Source organism: Haliaeetus albicilla, chromosome 5 (assembly GCF_947461875.1).
Source record: "Haliaeetus albicilla chromosome 5, bHalAlb1.1, whole genome shotgun sequence".
NCBI lineage: Eukaryota > Metazoa > Chordata > Aves > Accipitriformes > Accipitridae > Haliaeetus > Haliaeetus albicilla.
In genome coordinates, this window is record NC_091487.1 from 13,754,939 (window position 1) to 13,772,921 (window position 17,983).

The 17,983-nt window shown below is 41.7% G+C and overlaps 1 protein-coding gene across 9 annotated transcripts in view; it reads left to right on the forward strand.

The window, feature by feature from the left end:
• The window catches only part of BEGAIN (brain enriched guanylate kinase associated), a 162,514-nt gene that overhangs the window by 71,294 nt on the left and 73,237 nt on the right, over positions 1 to 17,983 (forward strand). For 7 of the 9 annotated variants that reach the window (XM_069783462.1, XM_069783463.1, XM_069783456.1 and 4 more), the window contains one exon: positions 15,673 to 15,762. The exons of the other annotated variants lie outside the window; for them this stretch is intronic. In XM_069783462.1, the coding sequence (XP_069639563.1) occupies positions 15,673 to 15,762 (90 nt within the window). The remainder of the gene's footprint in view (positions 1 to 15,672; positions 15,763 to 17,983) is intronic. 9 annotated transcript variants of the gene reach the window in all.

The following is a 17,983-nucleotide window of genomic DNA, read 5'->3' on the forward strand; positions in this document are numbered from 1 at the left end:
GCAAATACCACCCAGCTTGATCCGGGTCAGGGAGGACTGCTTACCTGCTGATCAAGTGCTACCCAATCCCTGTCATTTTCATTAGCTGAGTTGTGGTGTCTGTTTATCAGGCATGATGCTTTCCCCAGTTCAAAAGTCAAGCAAAGTAGTTATTTTACCTAGAGACAACCCTTTAATCTACCCTGGTTTAATACAGTACCTTCTATGCTTGTAGGAGCCAAGAGACTGCAGCTCTGGTCTGGAACTGGCAGGAGCCTGAAGCTGATATTTTGCAAAGAGACAAACCCCATTGCTCTGCTACTAAGCAGTAGCACATTCTGGCAAAGGAGATGGTATCTTCTAGCAGGAACCATGGGAAAGTTAGAGGGTCTAGAATTACATGAGAGTGAAGGGAGTACAGTCTGCTATTAGGCTCACTTGACCTCTGCATCCCTAAAAGATTTGGCTATATGGGCCACATGATACTCTTTCAGCTCCTCCAGGACTGGCCCAGAGCCTCAGTATACATTAGGGAGGTATTACAATGCTATCCTTTGGCTGAGATGGGAATTTGATTCTAATTGTTTATGGCCAATAAAGCTTGCACAAGTAGGAACCAGATTTCCATGTGTCTTGGCCCCACTATCATACTGGAAATTCTGCCTCCCTGGCTTCTTGCACATGTTTTGATTTTGGTTGAGGGGATCAGCTACCAGATCAGACCTTCTGGCTTCCATGTTTGTACTGTAACAAGTTAACACTGTTACAAACCTCACGCCCAATTAGCCAGCGGTTACACTTGGCAGTCAAATCCAAAGGAATGTCAATTATTTGCACAGCCTAGTTAGCATTAGTGTACTGCACCTAAAGTCACGCTTGCTCTTCTGGTATCTCAGTCAAATCATATTCCGGGCATAAAATACAGGCAACTGCATTGCCTCAAGAAGAGATCCCTGGGTCCAGAGGGGACTTTCAGACCACCTCAATAAGGAGCCCTGAGTCCTTAAACAGCTGAAGAAAGAAATACCATACAGTCAAGGAAACAAGAGCTACAGAGCCAATTTTTTTTTTTTTTTATTTGGTGCTCAAATCACCAAAAGTGTGGGATATACACTGTCACCACTGGGTTCTTAAAAAAAGAGATCACAGCTGCTGGGCTCTGTGCTAACTCTGTACTGCCCGTCCCTATGGGTTAGGTGCATGGGTCAGGCTCCTCCATGGTCCTGTACCTCTTGCCTTGCAGAGGAATCACAGTAGTGCTGGGGAGCCCAGCCGCTCAGCCCCAGGCAACTCAGTGTCTGTCCAACCTCCCAGGGCACTCCAGAATCCCAAATGTAGGTGTCTGTGAGACTGGTTAGAGAGAATAACCTTTCTGTATTCATGTCTTGAAAACAGGATCTGGACTTCAGCCAAGTACTACTTCAGAGCCTGTCTCACCTTTAATCCTCAATGCCCTCCCTTTGAGAGGTGTATTTCATGTCATTGAATTCTCACCATTATACATTCTGCATTTATATCTCTCTAGTTTTAAAAGTATCCATTAGTTTGCTGTTATCATAGTTAGACATTGTCTATACTGAATAAAACAGTCTCGTGCCTGTGACTCACTGATGTACATCTGGATGAAGACTGTTTTCTGCAACACAGCCAGTTCTGGCAAAAGAAAGTATGAAGAAGCACATGACAGGAGTTAGCCAAGCAGTAATAATACTCACCTGAACATATGCATTTTTTAATTGCTAAATGAGACACGTTCCACAACAGCTAATATTTTTTTTAAGGAGATAATTCATTCCATTCATAATAGATTTAATTGTGCTCTGATTGCTCACACCTGGCAATTTTGTTTTGCAGCACTTTTTTTTTTTCCCCCAAAGCACTTTCAAAGCATAGAATGGGCCTTGCGCCAGGTATAGTATATGATTCAAGCCCTGAAACAAATGGAATGGGATTTGCAGAGCCAGCTCTAGACATAGACAAAGTATGCAGTTGCTGGGGCAGCTGCCTGCTTTGCCTCTGCCAGAGACCTGCCACTGCTACGGCCAAAGGAAAGGATGCTGTGAGTAAGCTAAAAACTCTTGCTCATCCCTGTTGAAGAAGCAGCAGTCATGGCTCCTTGCTCCTGCACAAGCAGGAACACCATGCCTGCTCCTTCATCCCTGCGCTGCCCTATCCCCTGGCAGCGCTCATCCACGGGGTGGTGAAATTCTGTGTTTTCTTTACCTCTGAGCCTGCTCTGGTTCCTGCATTATTCCGGATTCAACCTTTTCATTGATACTTGTCTGGTTTAAAATGGTATTTAGGGTAATGAAATAATTTTCAAATCTTCCCATTAGCTAATCTGAAATTTAACCCCAAACAAGTCTGAGAGTATTGGGATGTTTTTAATAAATCTCAAGGACTGCCATCCCACAGATATTGTTCTTTCTAGCCTTTTTCTTGATTTCTCAAAAGACCCTCCACTCAAGTGTTCCCACAAGAATCCTTCTCTCATTTTCTATTTACTACATTGCTCGAAGTCCCATCCTGCAATAAAGATTCATTATTCTGCAAGCTGTTCTCCCAAAATCCTAAGAGATTTCCTCTCCCTCAATGAACTCATACTTTAAATGGATGAGGAGGGAAAAGGGTAGGAGAGCAAGTCAAGTGACAGAGAAGTGAGCTGATTTTCTGTACATTGGGAGCCATATTGTTTATCTGACATACCCAAGAGTCCAATGTAACAGTGCCTGGCATAGATAAGTGTCTTCAAAATGAATGTAGTATACCCTAAGACAACAGAAAATCTGTTCTTTATAATGGAAGACACATAAAACCAGAAAGAATCAATTTCAAATAGCCCTACAGAGTGCAAGATGGACTGAGAGAACCTGTATGGATATACAAGAGATAAACTCCATGCCAACCAGCCCAGGCAATTCCACTGAATTATTTCATCAGAGGTACAGTCAGTGATTAATAACTTCTTCACTAAGAGCGGAATTTAGCAAAAATAATCTAAATCTAGAGTGACAGGCAGGAGAGGAGGACTCAACTGGGTTTCTGAGCAGACAGAAAAACAATTTCTGACCTGAAATGTAGTCTCTCTTTTTTTAATTAATTTTGTTCTTCTAACCTACCACACTACAACATGAAAATAGCTCAGTTTATACTCTAGGGCAGTTATTTACATGCATATTTACCAATTCTCCACTGAGCAGATTTCTGAAGCAGATCAGTGCTTAATTTTCTCAGCAAAAGGAACGTAGAAATCTATCCACAGTGAAAGCATCCATGCTCTTCAGGGGTACAAGATAAGGGTTATATAGACAAACCAAAACCAAATCTGAAGAGATGTAAAATACTCATAATTTCTATTGATTTTAAGCTGCCTGGAAGCATCTCCTGGGAATGTTGCTCTAGATATCACCTCTGTAATCATAGTATTCTTAATTGAAAATACAACTGCTCTGTTGCAGTGCATTTGTATTATAAACACGTGAAAGTGTTGGACTGATAAATGCATTGCTAGCAGAGATCAAATGACAAATTCATTAGCTGCATGAATTTCTGAAAGGTAAAACTGGCTTTCTCAACGAGATTTCTTCAATTTCTCACTCCCATCATTGGCAGTACTGAGCTGGTGCCTGGTTCTGTTCTCCCACAAGTACCAATTTACTTGAATGTCACTGAACACTGAAGGGAGTAAGATTTGGAAGTGCTGAAATCCATTGTTACAACAAATCTATGGACAACAGCCTTTTTGTGAAAAAGCAATTCAGGAAAAAAAAGACATTTAGGAACCTGGACATTTTGGAACAGTTCTCTGCAGTTACAGGCAACCAGATACTCCGTCTTCTAACAGCTTTGCTTTTGAGTTTGTTTTCTAAGACGCCTCTTAAGTCTCAGAAAAAGCATTTTCTGTGCATCTCTTCAGGACTGAATCCCTCTCTTGAAAATGGGTGACTGGGATTCTGCATAGTGTTCCCAGAAAGACATCACTGCCCTTTCCGCAGCACACCAGCACTTCCCTCTCTTGCTGAAACACCTCACACAGTAGTTTACTGGAGCTGCTTAGAAAACAGATCTTTAGCCTATGTATTCAGTGAGTAAATGAAAGTTATTGAGCTATCATATATAATATAGGATAACTCTTTGGGGTGAAAGGAGTACCTTAAATGTTAGTTTTATTATACTTACCATGTAAAACGTGCCATTTTAGAGGGATGTCTTGTAATGATTAATTCTTTCAGATTCTCTGGAGGCACCAGGCATGGATTGCTGGAACCATGCAAGCACAGACCAGTCTTTGCACAAAAGAGCTGCTATTCTCAGTAAAGTTAATCCTACTCTATATTCAGTATGATTTTATTCACACATTCACATGCCCATTTAAAAATGTCATAGCAGATTTTGGAAAAGGTATGAAATATAAATACAAGCACAGTTGATGTCTGCAGTAAATAAGTCCTTTTACGTAGTCCATTCCTAGATGACAAACTGAGTCAGTGATTATCCAAAGCTCCCAAACTTAGACACTCCAAGGAAGACTGTGAAAAAAAATGGGAAAAATGGAGAATTACACTGGCAATAAAGGATTTAGAAGGTAGCTTTTATAGTATTTCTAATTTATGCACCTGATACCTTAAGCATCCTAATATTCCATATTAGGAAACCAAAACATCTTTCCAAATTTGTGTCATTAAGATTGATAAAAATTCACTTCTAGACACAGAAGTCTTCTTGGCCGGATACATACTGCCAGCTACCATATAATGTTCATGCTGAAACAAAGCTTTGTTATGTGCACTCAGAGGGGGCAGCTGGAGCTTTGTAAAGATTGCCTGAAGTCAAACCATAAAAAAGGGCAAAAAGTGGATCTGCTTCTGGGACACTGGAGCAAAGCATTTATGATAGAGAAAAAGTAGGGAGAAATGATTCACGATGGCCTAATTACATTAGAAACAACACTTATTCAGCTAGTTGAAGAAAAGATCCCAAGGGAAATGGAGGAAAGGACAGCCCTTAGGTCAGTCTGATATTTGTTTTCTTGCGTGTGGAAAACCATTCACATGAAAACTGAGTCTTGCCATTATACAAAAACTCATCATCAAAATAAACGCCTAAGAAAAGCTGTTGGATGTTATCACTGACAGCATTGGAGACCCATACTAGTACTGAAAGTTCATGAGACATATAAAACATATAAGCAAGTATAGTTCCAATGGGAAATGCCTACAGACAACAGGTATATTTTGGCATTTATGGCTATTGCTTCCCACAGGAAATAACAAAATGCATTTAAGCAGTATACACACTATTAGCTGTCATTGAATTATATTGCAAAGATGATTTATAACCCTGAAAACAGTGACTGGTTTTACTCTATAGAAACAGTTTATAAGCTACAAGACAGTAAAGCTAGCTAATGCTTTTCACAATATGCAGATGATCAGCTTCCTAAGTAGGAGACTCAGAATGAAATATTATTAACAATTTGTGATTATTTCCATGCAGATACTGAATGACTAATTCCTATCATATTTTTCTGTAGTTGCAGGAGGGAGTGTTTCTGCACCTGTTTCTCTTCCCCCAAATCTAATCATCAGTAAAATTGTACTCAGCCAGCTGTTAAATTTCAGATCAGTTAGTATATTTCATGCATTTAAAGACTGACAAAATATGAAGTCATATACCCACAATAAAATGCCACAGTGATACCGAGAGAAAAGATCGCCAAGCTTGCAAAGCTTCTCACAGTCTTGGATTTTGTTGTAATACCTAACTAGATTGAAGCCAATGGTGGATATTCATATGCAAACTAGAGCACCCACTTAATGCAATAAAGCTAGCAAAAGTTTGGAAAAATGTGGTCTGTTTCCACAAATTCTTTTGAGAGCTTAAATCAGTTGTTAATTATTAGAAATTTATGTAAAACTGATTAGCTCATGTTGTCTCCTGTGCCATTATTCACAAAGGGTATGGCGTCTTAGGATCTTGAGAACAGAAAGTTCATCAATTCAATTAGTCATAAATCCTCATGTTTTGTTGATACACCTGTATTGAACCAACTGCCTTGTGTCTGAATGAAAAGTAATTTGTGTTTTGGCTACACAAGTATTTGAAGGCATCAACAAATAAAATCAAACATTGCAAGTAGCTCCAATCCTACCACAACTGCTCTGTCAACATGCTTAATACAGTGATAATTATTCATTCACATATTTCTATTCTGAGCATGGAAGTTTAACTCTGAAGAGTTTATATACTATTTGCCACATACATTTTCTGAAAATAGTGGATTTAAAGTATATACATACATATTCATGTGTGTGCACATGTGTGCACATACATACACATTTACTCCACAAAAGGCTGCCCACATGGTTTGATAAATATAGACAGATAAACAGCTAGGTAAGGTAGATATGATGACCCAGTAGCACTACTGGTCGCTGAGGTCACCCAAAACTTTCCAGTGACAGACTGCTTAATGTTTTGCAAAATTTTAACTATATCAACTGGAATACTGCGTGCCATATTTTTATGTTAAAATGCCTTAGACATTTCTGAAAATATAACTAAGGAAAAAAATGTGGGTTTACTCATAGCAAAAAAATAGCCAATGATTTTTTTTTTGTTAAGAAGCCCTCAACCTGCCTGCTTTGGAGCTGGGACCTAACATACTCCAAGGAGCCTTCCAGAGTGTCAAGAATCTGTACTATAACAAGCATAGGCTTGCCAAGCTGGTAAAGAGGGCTTTGAATTAAAGTTGCTGGTGGAGGAGAACCTCGATCCATCCCACTCCTACCAGTTTGATGCCAGTGCAGCAATAGATGCCCAGAGCCTGGAGAGGGATCACGGGTCAGCAGGAGAGCGCCTGAAGAGCAGCACAAAGGAATTCCAGCCACTCCAGCCAGTAAGTCAGCTTCATCGGGAGCCCAACTTAAATGCCTCTATGCAAATGCACGTAGCATGGGGAATAAACAAGAGGAGTTAGAGACATGCACATGCCTGTAGGGCTATAATCGTATTGGCATGGTGGGATGGCTGCTACAACTGGAGTGTTGGAGTGGAAGGACACAGGCTCTTTAGGAAGGACAGGCAGGGGGGATGAGGAGGGGCAGGTGCCCTCTGTGTCAAGGACCAGCTGGAGTGCATGGAGCTCTGCCTGGGGATGGATGGGGAGCTGACCAAGAGCCTATGGGTCAGGATTAAAGGGAGGGCAAGGACAGGTGACATTATAGTGGGGGTCTGCTACAGGTCACCTGACCAGGAAGATGGATCTGATGAGGCCCTTTATAGACAGATAGGAGCAGCCTCACCTTCACAAGCCCTGGTCATCCTCAGGGGGGACTTCAACCACCCTGGTATCTGTTGGAGGGACAACATAGCAGGGTATAAGCAATCCAGGAGGTTCCTGGAATCCATTGATGATAACTTCCTTCTCCAAGTGATGGAGGAGCCAAGGAGGAGAGGGACCTTGTTCTCACCAGCAAGGAGGGGCTGGTGGGGAATGCGAAGCCTTGGCTACAGTGACCAACCATGAAATGGTGGAGTTCAAGATCCTTAGGGCAGTGAGGAGGGCGCACAGCAAGCTGGCTAACCTGGACTTCAGGAGAGCAGACTTTGGCCTCTTCAGGGATTTGCTTGGTAGAGTACCATAGGATAGAGCCCTGGAGGGAAGAGAGAACCAGAAAAGCCAGTTAATATTCAAGGATCACCTCCTCCAAGCTCAGGAGCAATGCATCCCAACAAACTCAGACACAAAAAGGAAGCCTACAGAGGGTGGAAGCAAGGACAGGTACCCTGGGAGGAATATAAAGAGAAATTGTCCAAGCAGCCAGGGATCACTTAGGAAAGCTAAAGCTGTGATAGAATTAAATCTGGCCAGGGAAGTCACGGACAACAAGAAAAGCTACTACAGGTACGTCAGTGATAAAAGGAAGACTAGGGAAAATATGGGCCCTCTCTGGAAGGAAATTGGAGACCTGGTTATCCAGGATACGGAGAAGGCTGAGGTACTCAATGACTTTTTTGCCTCAGTCTTCACCAACAAGTGCTACAGCCATAATGCCCAAGTCACAGAAGGCAAAGGCAGGGACTGGGAGAATGAATAACTGCCCACCATAGGAAATCAGGTTAGAGACCATCTAAGGAACCCGAAGGTGCACAAGTCCGTGGCACCTGATGAGATGCATCCATGGGACCTGATGAGTTGCATCTGCGGGTCCTGAGAGAACTAGCAATTAAAGTGGCTAAGCCACTATCCATCATATTTGAGAAGTCATGGCAGTCCAGTAAAGTTCCCACTAACTGGAAAAGGGGAAACATAACCCCCATTTTTAAAAAGGGGGAAAAAGGAAGGCCATGGGAACTGCAGGCCAGTCAGTCTCACCTCTGTGCCCGGTAAGATCATGGAAGAGATCCTCACGGAAACTATGCTAAGGCACATGGAAAATAAGGAGGTGATTAGTGACAGCCAACATGGCTTCACTAAGGGCAAATCGTGCCTGAAAAATCTGGTGGCCTTCTACAATGGGGTTACAGCATTGCTGGATAAAAGAATTGCAACAGACATCATTTGACACTGCCCCACACCACAGCTTTTTCTCTAAATTGGAGAGACATGGATTTGATGGATGGACCACTTGGTGGATAAGGAATTGGCTGGATGGTCACACCCAAAAAGTTGCAGTCAATGGCTTGATGTCCCAGTGGAGAGCAGTGGCAAGTGGCGTTCCTCAGGGGTCGGTATTGGAACTGGCACTGTTTAACATCTTTGTCAGCGACATGGACAGTGGGATTGAGTGCACCCTCAGCAAGTTTGCTGATGACACCAAGCTGTGTGGTGTGGTTGACACACTGGAGGGAAGGGATGCCATCCAGAGGGACCTTGGCAGGCTTGAGAGGTGGGCCTGTGCGAACCTCATGAATTGAACAAGGCCAAATGCAAGGTCCTGCACAAGGGTCGGGGCAATCCCAAGTACAAATACAGCCTGGGTGATGAACGGACTGAGAGCAGCCCTGTCGTGAATGACTTGGGGGTGTTGGTTGACGAGAAGCTCAACATCACCCAGCAATGTGCACTTGCAGCCCAGAAAGCCAACCGTATCCTGGGCTGCATCAAAAGAAGCATGACCAGCAGGTCAAGGGAGGTGATTCTCCCCCTCTACTGTGCTCTGGTAAGACCCCACCTGGAGTACTGTGTGCAGCTCTGGGACCCCCAACATATAAAAGACATGGACCTGTTGGAGCGAGTCCAGAGGAGGGCCACAAAGACCATCCTGTGAAGAAAGGCTGACAGAGTTGGGGTCATTCAGCCTGGAGAAGAGAAGGCTCCAGGGAGACCTTATAGCAGCCTTCCAGTACCTGAAGGGGGCTTACAAGAAAGCTGGAGAGGGACTTTTTACAAGCGCATGTAGTGATAGGACAAGGGGTAATGGCTTTAAACTGAAAGAGGGTAGATTTAGATTAGTTGTAAGGAAGAAGTTCTTCACTGTGAGGGTGGTGAGGCACTGGAACAGGTTGCCCAGAGAAGTTGTGGATGCCCCATCCCTGGAAGTGTTCAAGGCCAGGTTGGATGGGGCTTAGAGCAAGCTGCTCTAGTGGAAGGTGAACCTGCCCGTGGCAGGGGGGTTGGAACTAGACAACCTTTAAAGGGGTGTTCCAACACAAACCACTCTATGATTCTATGATTCTATGATTTTTATAAACATTCAAAGTTGCACACTTCAAAAGCATCTGAAAAAAAAGGATCATAGCTGTTTAACAGAGACATATTAGTTTGGCAACTAAATCTCACATAGGTTCAATATCAGTTAATGTTCTTGATCCCAGAGTTTCAGGACTGAACAACACTTCCTTCCTAATTCTTCCAGGCAGACGAAGCTTGCTGTAGTGCCTGGAAGTGTCACCAAGAGGTGACATGGAAGTGGTCTTTCACCTTCAGCATTGCAGCATCTGATGCACCAAGAGGAGCCAGTGGCCAAATCAGAAACATATTAGATGGGAATTGCACAGATGGGCAAAGCTGGAGATGAAGAGAAGCCATGGCAGGAGCTTGTTAGAAGAGTAGGGCAAAAAAAGACAAGAAATGGGATGAAGAAGAAGGATGGATTTTTGTGCCTCATCAGAAAGATACTGAGAGGTGCCCAAGCCAGCAGGCCTTTTGCCAGTGCAACACACGCTCCTAAAATGTGTTAAACTGAGTTCACAGAGCAACATCTCTGTATTTCTATACTATCAGAAAATGGGTATTAACTTCACTGATAATGGGTGTCGTCATCTTCCGCCCTTTTCTGCTCAATGGACATTCCCAGCCTTCTTATATTCCCAGGTACTCTGTTAGCATTTGTGTCTGCTCTGTGAAGCTACTGGTCCAGTCCCCACAGATTACCCTAATCTGGGGGGATGCATGGTTCCATAGGACCCTGTTTTTCAATTAGGGAATTATATATAAAATATTTATTAAGATATATTGTTGCAGTCCCTGCAGCAGTTTTACATTATTTAATCCTGTGGTCATAGATAGTTCTGGGTAACTCCAGGAATAGAACTGCCACCCCCTCACAGAAAATGGATTGTTTGACATTTTTATTAGCTCCAGCCTTTGTTCCGTGGAGATGACAGCCAGTTACCTACATTGGCATGACTGGTAGGAAAGTAGGTAGCAAGCACAACTGACAGCATCTTGCAAGTCTGTGATGTTAAATCAGCATCACTGCCACGTGCCTCTTCAGTGGGGACGGGATGTGGAGGTAGAGTCGTGACAGTATGTTCCAAGGCATCCCTGCGGTTCTTGTAGCTTGCTCTGTCAATGTTTCATGAGAGGTTATTAGTGTTTATAAAAGCGTGCCCTTAAAATAGCTGCATGGTGTTAATAGAGGCAAAAATAGCAGTTCTTGTGCTTAACTTCTTCATACTGGGGTAAAATAGGGCTAAATTGGGCAAGTATAGAAACCATAATAGTACAACCCAGTTTAAGGGTGACTTTCAGATCCCCTTCATGTCTTAAAGAGCACTGAGTTTAAGGTAAAATCAAACCAGGACACATTCTTTCCTGCTCTACAGAAAATCCTTCTCTCTTTAACAGGTTCAAGATTTGGGGTGGCTTGTGCTTAGAGACTGCTAAAGTCTGTTCACTAAGTCCACCACTCACAAGTGGAGGAACCATGAAATTCTCCAACTTCTGAAAAAGACATTATTTCACAAAAATCATTCAGATTTGCATTGGCATTTGTAAAATAACCATGTGTATCCTACTGTGCTGGGTTGACCCTGGCTGGATCCCAGGTGCCCACCAAAGTTGCTCTATCACTCCCCCTCCTCAGCTGGGCAGGGGAGAGAAAATACAATGGAATGCTCTTGGGTTGAGATAAGTGCAGGGAGATCAATCATCAATTACCATCACGGGCAAAACAGACTCGACTTGGGAAAATTATTTAATTTATTACCAATCAAATCAGAGTAGGGTAATGAGAGATAAAACCAAATCTTAAAACACCTCCTCCCCCCTTTCTTCCCAGGCACAACTTCAATCCTGATTTTCTCTGCATCCTCCCCCAGAGCAGTGCAGGGGGATGGGGAATGGGGGTTGTGGTCAGTTCATCACACGTTGTCTCTGCTGCTCCTTCCTCCTCGGGGTAGGACTCCTCACTCTTCCCCTGCTCCAGCCTGGGGTCCCTCCCACGGGAGACAGTCCTCCTTGAGCTTCTCCAACATGCGTCCTTCCCACAGGCTGCAGTTCCTCATGAACTGCTCCAATGTGGGTCCCTTCCACGGGCTGCAGTCCTTCAGGAGCACACTGCTCCAGCGTGGGTCCCCCATGGGGTCACAAGTCCTGCCAGAAAACCTGCTCCAGTGTGGGCTCCTCTCTCCACGGGGCCACAGGTCCTGCCAGGAGCCTGCTCCAGCGCGGGCTTCCCACAGGGTCACAGCCTCCTTCAAGCATCCACCTGCTCCGGCATGGGGTCCTCCCCGGGCTGCAGGTGGAGATCTGCTCCACCGTGGACCTGCCTGGGCTGCAGGGAGACAGCCTGCCTCACCATGGTCTTCCCCACGGGCTGCAGGGGAATCTCTGCCCCAGCACCTGGAGCACCTCCTCCCCCTCCTTCTTCACCGACCTGGGGGTCTGCAGGGCTGTTTCTCTCACATGTTCTCACTCCTCTCTCAGGCTGCCATTTCTGTTGCACAAGGTTTTTATCCCTTCTTAACTCTGTTATCCCAGAGGCGCTACCACCGTCACTGACGGGCTCAGCCTTGGCCAGTGGTGGGTCCGTCTCAGAGCCGTCTGGCTTTGGCTTTGTCGGACACAGGGGAAGCTTCTAGCACCTTCTCACAGAAGCCACCCCTGTAGGCCCCCACTACCAAAACCTTGCCATGCAAACCCAATACACCTACCATATAAAGAGCAGTGTTTCTGAGTAGTACATGAACCAGGGATCTTTATACATATCAGATGCTATAAATTTTACTCACCTATGGTATATGGAGAGGGGACCATAAGGGGCATTGTGTTTATTTTTTTCATAAGTGTATTTCTTAAACAGACAAAGTGGTCTGTATGACTCTGCTCCAGGAACAGCGGATCAATCACCATCTGCCACCAAAACTGAGGAATTGTTAGTTGCTCTTCTCTAGACAGTGAAATAAAGTGTTGATTGTGTTTCACTGAGAAATTCACCTTTTTTTTTTTTTTCAAATTGGCTATAGGTCTGTAAATATCCTCTGTGATTATTGTCAGATGAGCCACAGACAATATATGAAGTAACATACTGCATATTCCAGGATAAGACAAGGAAACACAGACTATTACAACAGTATGCCCAAATTCGAACCTCACTTGACACTGGAGTCGCTCTCAATCACATCAGTGAGGGATAAGGGAGCTCTGTAGAAAGAAGAGGAAAATGAGTTACTTTATCATGCTACAGCATAATAAAAAGTAATTTTAAAATCTGATAATCTGAAATACTTTATCATCAGGTTTTGGGGACTGACATTTTTCCTGTAGTAACCTATTATTTGTATATGGTGACTATACAAGATTCTTTTTAAATAGGTTTGTTTATTATTTTCAATACTTACAAGTTTCTTACAACTGTTGTTTCAGAAAGGAAACAAAACAGTAACAGCACTGGGAGCTTTTTCCATTTTGTTTCCTTTAAAATTTACAGTTGCTTTAGACAAAAATGTATGTGTGTTTTGCTGATTTCTGATTTGCCAATGAGAAAACAATATCCCATGTAAATTGCAGAAGCTGACAAATTAATTTTTGTGTTTGTATATCAGGCAAATAAATAAAACTTGCAGTTACTAATTATTTTTCAACCTTGCACATGAGAATGTGATTAGACTGACTACAACTGACACTGATTATCTGAGACAGGATGTTATTAAATCCTTTTGGGAAGCTTTTGAAAGACCCACCACATTTAGAGCAGAGAGCTGTTCTCTGCATTAGCTCATTTATGGAGCAATTACATGGGACTTACTACTGAAATATGTCAGGAAAAACACTGAGCAAACAGCTAAAGTAGAATTCATACCCCTCCCCTCTCTGTCAAAACATCTCACAACCTCACAGCCTTAAAATTATCTATAGCAAAGCTATTTGCTACAAAAAGGTATGAGATAGGTTAGATTAAGACTACATGGAAGAGAGCTGGTAATGGATTTGAAGACAGCAGAGATTTCTCCTTGCTCAAATGGCTTCTGTGCCCCAAAAGCCCTATTTATTTATTTAATTAATTTGTGGGCTTGAAAAGCCCAATATTTTCATTTCATCCATCTCAGAATTTGCAAGTTTTGTTATTTCATTAGAAAACTACTATGGAGGGTTTCTCAGTGAAGTGCGGAGAAGTATGCAAAATGCGCTGGTTTGAAAAATCTCCACTGGTTCTGGAAAAACCTGTGGCTGAATTCACTGATTTTTTTCAAAATTAAGATTTCAAAGGCATGATTTTTAGGAGCAGTTTACAATTTTGTACCTAAAAATATGCAGATACAAAACAGAGAGCCAGGTAAAGACCATTTTCAAATCTGTATTCCTACAATGGACTGTTTTGCTGACACCCATAGTTAAGAATGAAAATACATAGTGAAGTACTGCAGAATTGGTATGTATTAAATAAGCACACACCTATTGATTATGAGATTTGCAGCTTGAGAATGTCAGAAAAGCTGAGAGAGATGCATAATCCAAGGTAATACTGACAGTTCACTGAAGAACTGACAATACGGAGGTATTACAGATTGCAGAGATTTATTCTCACCTCCACTTTGATTTTAAAGTGAATAATGCTGTAAATCCATGTGATGACAACACCTAAACCTCAGGTCATCTCATTTTTTCTGTCATCCCTGAGTGTCTTCACATACTTAATCCAAGTCTGGTACAGAAAAAGTTAAAAGATACTTAAATATTCCTTCCTTATTCAATTAACAACTCAGTGGTACAACTAGAGTAACGTGCTGGAATTCACTTAGTGCTTTTCTTCAGAGTGCCTTAAAGAGCATCATCTTGCTGCTGGTAGTTCTTGACATGAAGCCAATCCCAGGGTGGACTTACAGCAGTAGCAGGAGACTCAGCAGAGTTCTCCTTTCCCGTAAACACTGAGATTCTCTGCTGCTGTCTGTAGCACAGTTATTTCTCCTGAAATGTGTCCTGTATATAAGGATGTGTTCACAGTCCAGAAGGTCCCTACTTTGCAGTACCCACTGGTAATTGACGGTGCATACTGGAAGGTAGGATTTTCTGCATGTGTAGTAATCACTGACCACAGGGAAAGCTTATGCAAAAATTCTGGTTCATAAATATGAATAAGCTTGAGTGAGGAAAAACTGATCTTTTATTGAGTTTATCCTTCAAGGCATGTTATGTTGCATTTCTGATATTGCAAAGGAACACAGCAATACTGTATGAGGTATTCTGCGTGGCCAAATACTGTAGTCCTTACTCAGATTTTACTCAGGAAAAAACACCTTTGACTTGAGTGAGAATTTGCTTGACTAAGGACTGAACGGAGTGTTGTGAATCTTACCAGCGTTGCTTGATGCTAATGTTGGGCAACAGTTCTCATTGCTAATTTGCCTGCCTCGTTGGCCTTCTCCTGGGCTCTGGATCTGCTTTTGCTGTGTGTTATTCATAGCTTATATTGCTAGCTCACATTGGTTCTCTTTGTGCTTTTCATTTCCAGTAAATATTTTGCAGCTATTGTTCTGCTGCTGGTAGATGTGCATGGAACCTGGTATGTGGAACTTGAACCTCAGCCCAGATTTAATTAACACAGTTAAACATGTTCTCACTATGGTGCTCAGAAGGAATTTTGCTGACCCTCTTTCAATGAAGCATAAATTTGTTTAATCTGATGTTTTTACAATGCAAAAATACAAGGGCTTGATTCACAAATCTGAAGACCAATGCTTCTCCAGTAAAATAGATGGAGTAGCACCCATTTACAGCCATCATAAGGTCAATTATAAATGCTTATCCTGACCTACAATAGTCATACAAGAAAATCACTAAATGTGTGTGCTGTAACATCACCTTGTTTTATAGTTTTAATACTGCTTTAAAGTAAGATATCCTGAATAATAATTAGTACCAAATTATGCCAGAGCCTTCTAATATGCAGCAAATCTAGCTAGGTTATCACTCGTATGTCTTATGAGCCATACCTAGCCATGGTTTATCCTCTATTCATGCTGCAGGGTACGAAATTCCTGGGTGCCAACCTGCCTATGGCAACCTAGAATTCTCCAGGGCAGGCTCGCAAAATCTTCACCTACTCTCTGGGACAGGTAACTAATAAGTGCTGTTTTGTGAAGTTATGCTTTCTTTCTAATTTTCTGATGTCCATAAAAATGTTTCATTTCTTCACATCAGTCTGTAGTCTCTCATTGTTCAGTTGCGTTATGTTTTCTGAACTAGGGGAATAACAGTGGATCTGTTCATTATAGTAGTCTAGATGCTTGCCTCAGCCAAGCCTGTAATAATTGTTAGTAACATGTAAAAACTGAAAGTTGTTTAAGAAGCTGCAAAATCCACAGCTGCCTACTACCAGTTAATATTTTTTTATGATGGAGTAGTTCTTATAATACAGATAAATTGCATGTCATTGTTGATGCCACAGTTATCTGGGCAGTTCACCCACCTTTCTTAATTGCTGGTATGTATATATTCTCTCTCCTTTATCAGGTTTACTTTAATCTTCGGTCTCCTGAAGTAAGGAATTTTTCAATGCTATAGGTACAGAGATGTTGAAAGGATGGAGGAGTTATGACTGATTCTAGTTTACATTCCTATGCAGCACATACTATAAGTTTACGTAATGACTCATTTTTCCATATTTTGCTTAGATTCTCTTCTACTTTTCTCCTGAATATATTCTTTGTTCTTTGTTGCTTAACTTTATTTCAAGTGGCAGGTATGTAGAAGAAATGTCATTCACTGGTCCTATAGTTTTCAATGACATATGAAATATTGAAATATATATCAAAGTAAGAAATTAATTAGATAAAAAAATTAAGACAGGCTAAGCTTTAGATTGCCTTCTTGTAGTCTATTGATTTTCTTTGAATAATGCGTGTGAATTTTCATCTTAAGAGTGCTGTTAGTGTAGCAAAGACATAAGTGAGATTTTTTGGTATTTTTTGGCACAGTCTACACTCTGTGGAGTGAAAAAAACAACAATCTTGGAAAAATAAGCGGTTTGAATTCCTGTTTTTCAGTCCTGTGGGGCTCTGCACATGCACTCTACTCTTACCTGGGTTTAGATGAGCTTGATGCAAAAAGAGCTTTGCTCTGCTACTTGTCCTTGTTAAAATCAGGAGATGACGAGTGAAGCAAAATATAATCAGGGCATATAAAACTGTTTTTCAAATGTTTGACCCTGATTCCAATTTGTTTGAATATTTGGAAGTCTTTTAAAATCGGAACAAGTTCACACAGCCACAGCGTCATCACTGAGTTTGATCTTATGTGGTGTTTTTAAATGGATGTCCGTGGGGAAGTTCAGTCTTGGGATGACATTTAGTAGCATTTCTGTATGGGTCGTTAAAAAAAAAATAAATCTCTTTTCCTACCATCACTGACCACTTGTAGTTCTTAGTTTCAAAATAAAATAAGCTTACATTATGGAGGACAATACCACAGTTTATCTCCAGGTATACCAAAGCTTAAAATGCACAAATCTGGGATTTGAGCTCAGGCTATTTAGCCATTTCATAAAAAAAATAAACAGCCATTGAAAGATAATTTTAATTTCCTTCCCTGCTTTTCAAAAAGTTCACAGGGATTTAAATTTTTAGATAGATTTTAGTATTTCCTGAAAGCTTGCTTGTTTCTTTCCTGTTGATTAACTCAAATCTTAATCACACTGTTTCAACATATATAGACTTTAAAAATTTATCTGGAAACTTGCTTTCCAATTAAATTGAAAAACATCAGCTTGCTGAAGGAACTAAAAAAATCCCAACATTTGTTTGTGAAAATGAAAGATACTGAGTGTGACAACTGTCAGCACTTACAAAATGAGGATAGATTCTATTTTATCCAGCCTGATGCACCTTCACTTTTAAAAAACTAATGAGAAAGCAACAAAAATTTCAGGAAGAGAGTTAAAAAAACCAAGTCTGAATTCACCCAGAATACTGAAGTAGTTCAGTTATAAGGAAAAAAAAAAAAAAAAAGTGATCTGTGTTTAGATAATCCACGTCTCAGGGCACAAGAGGAATTTTGGGGCAAGTCTGTAGTAAAGAAGCTGCTTCCTCACTCTTCATGGTTCTTTGGGGTGCTACGTCTGCAGGGTAGGTGGGAGCAGAGGGCTCCTGGGTCCCCTCTGAAGAAGCACATTGTGTATTGCTTTTCACATGAATAGTGCAAGCATCTTTACAGATGAATACCTGCTGCCTGATTTAGTCCCTCCACACTTGCAGAGAGCTCCTTCATTTACTGGCTCACTCCAAAAATGACAGAAGAGTTAATCCCAAGATGCTGGAGGAATGCAGTCCTGTTCCCTCT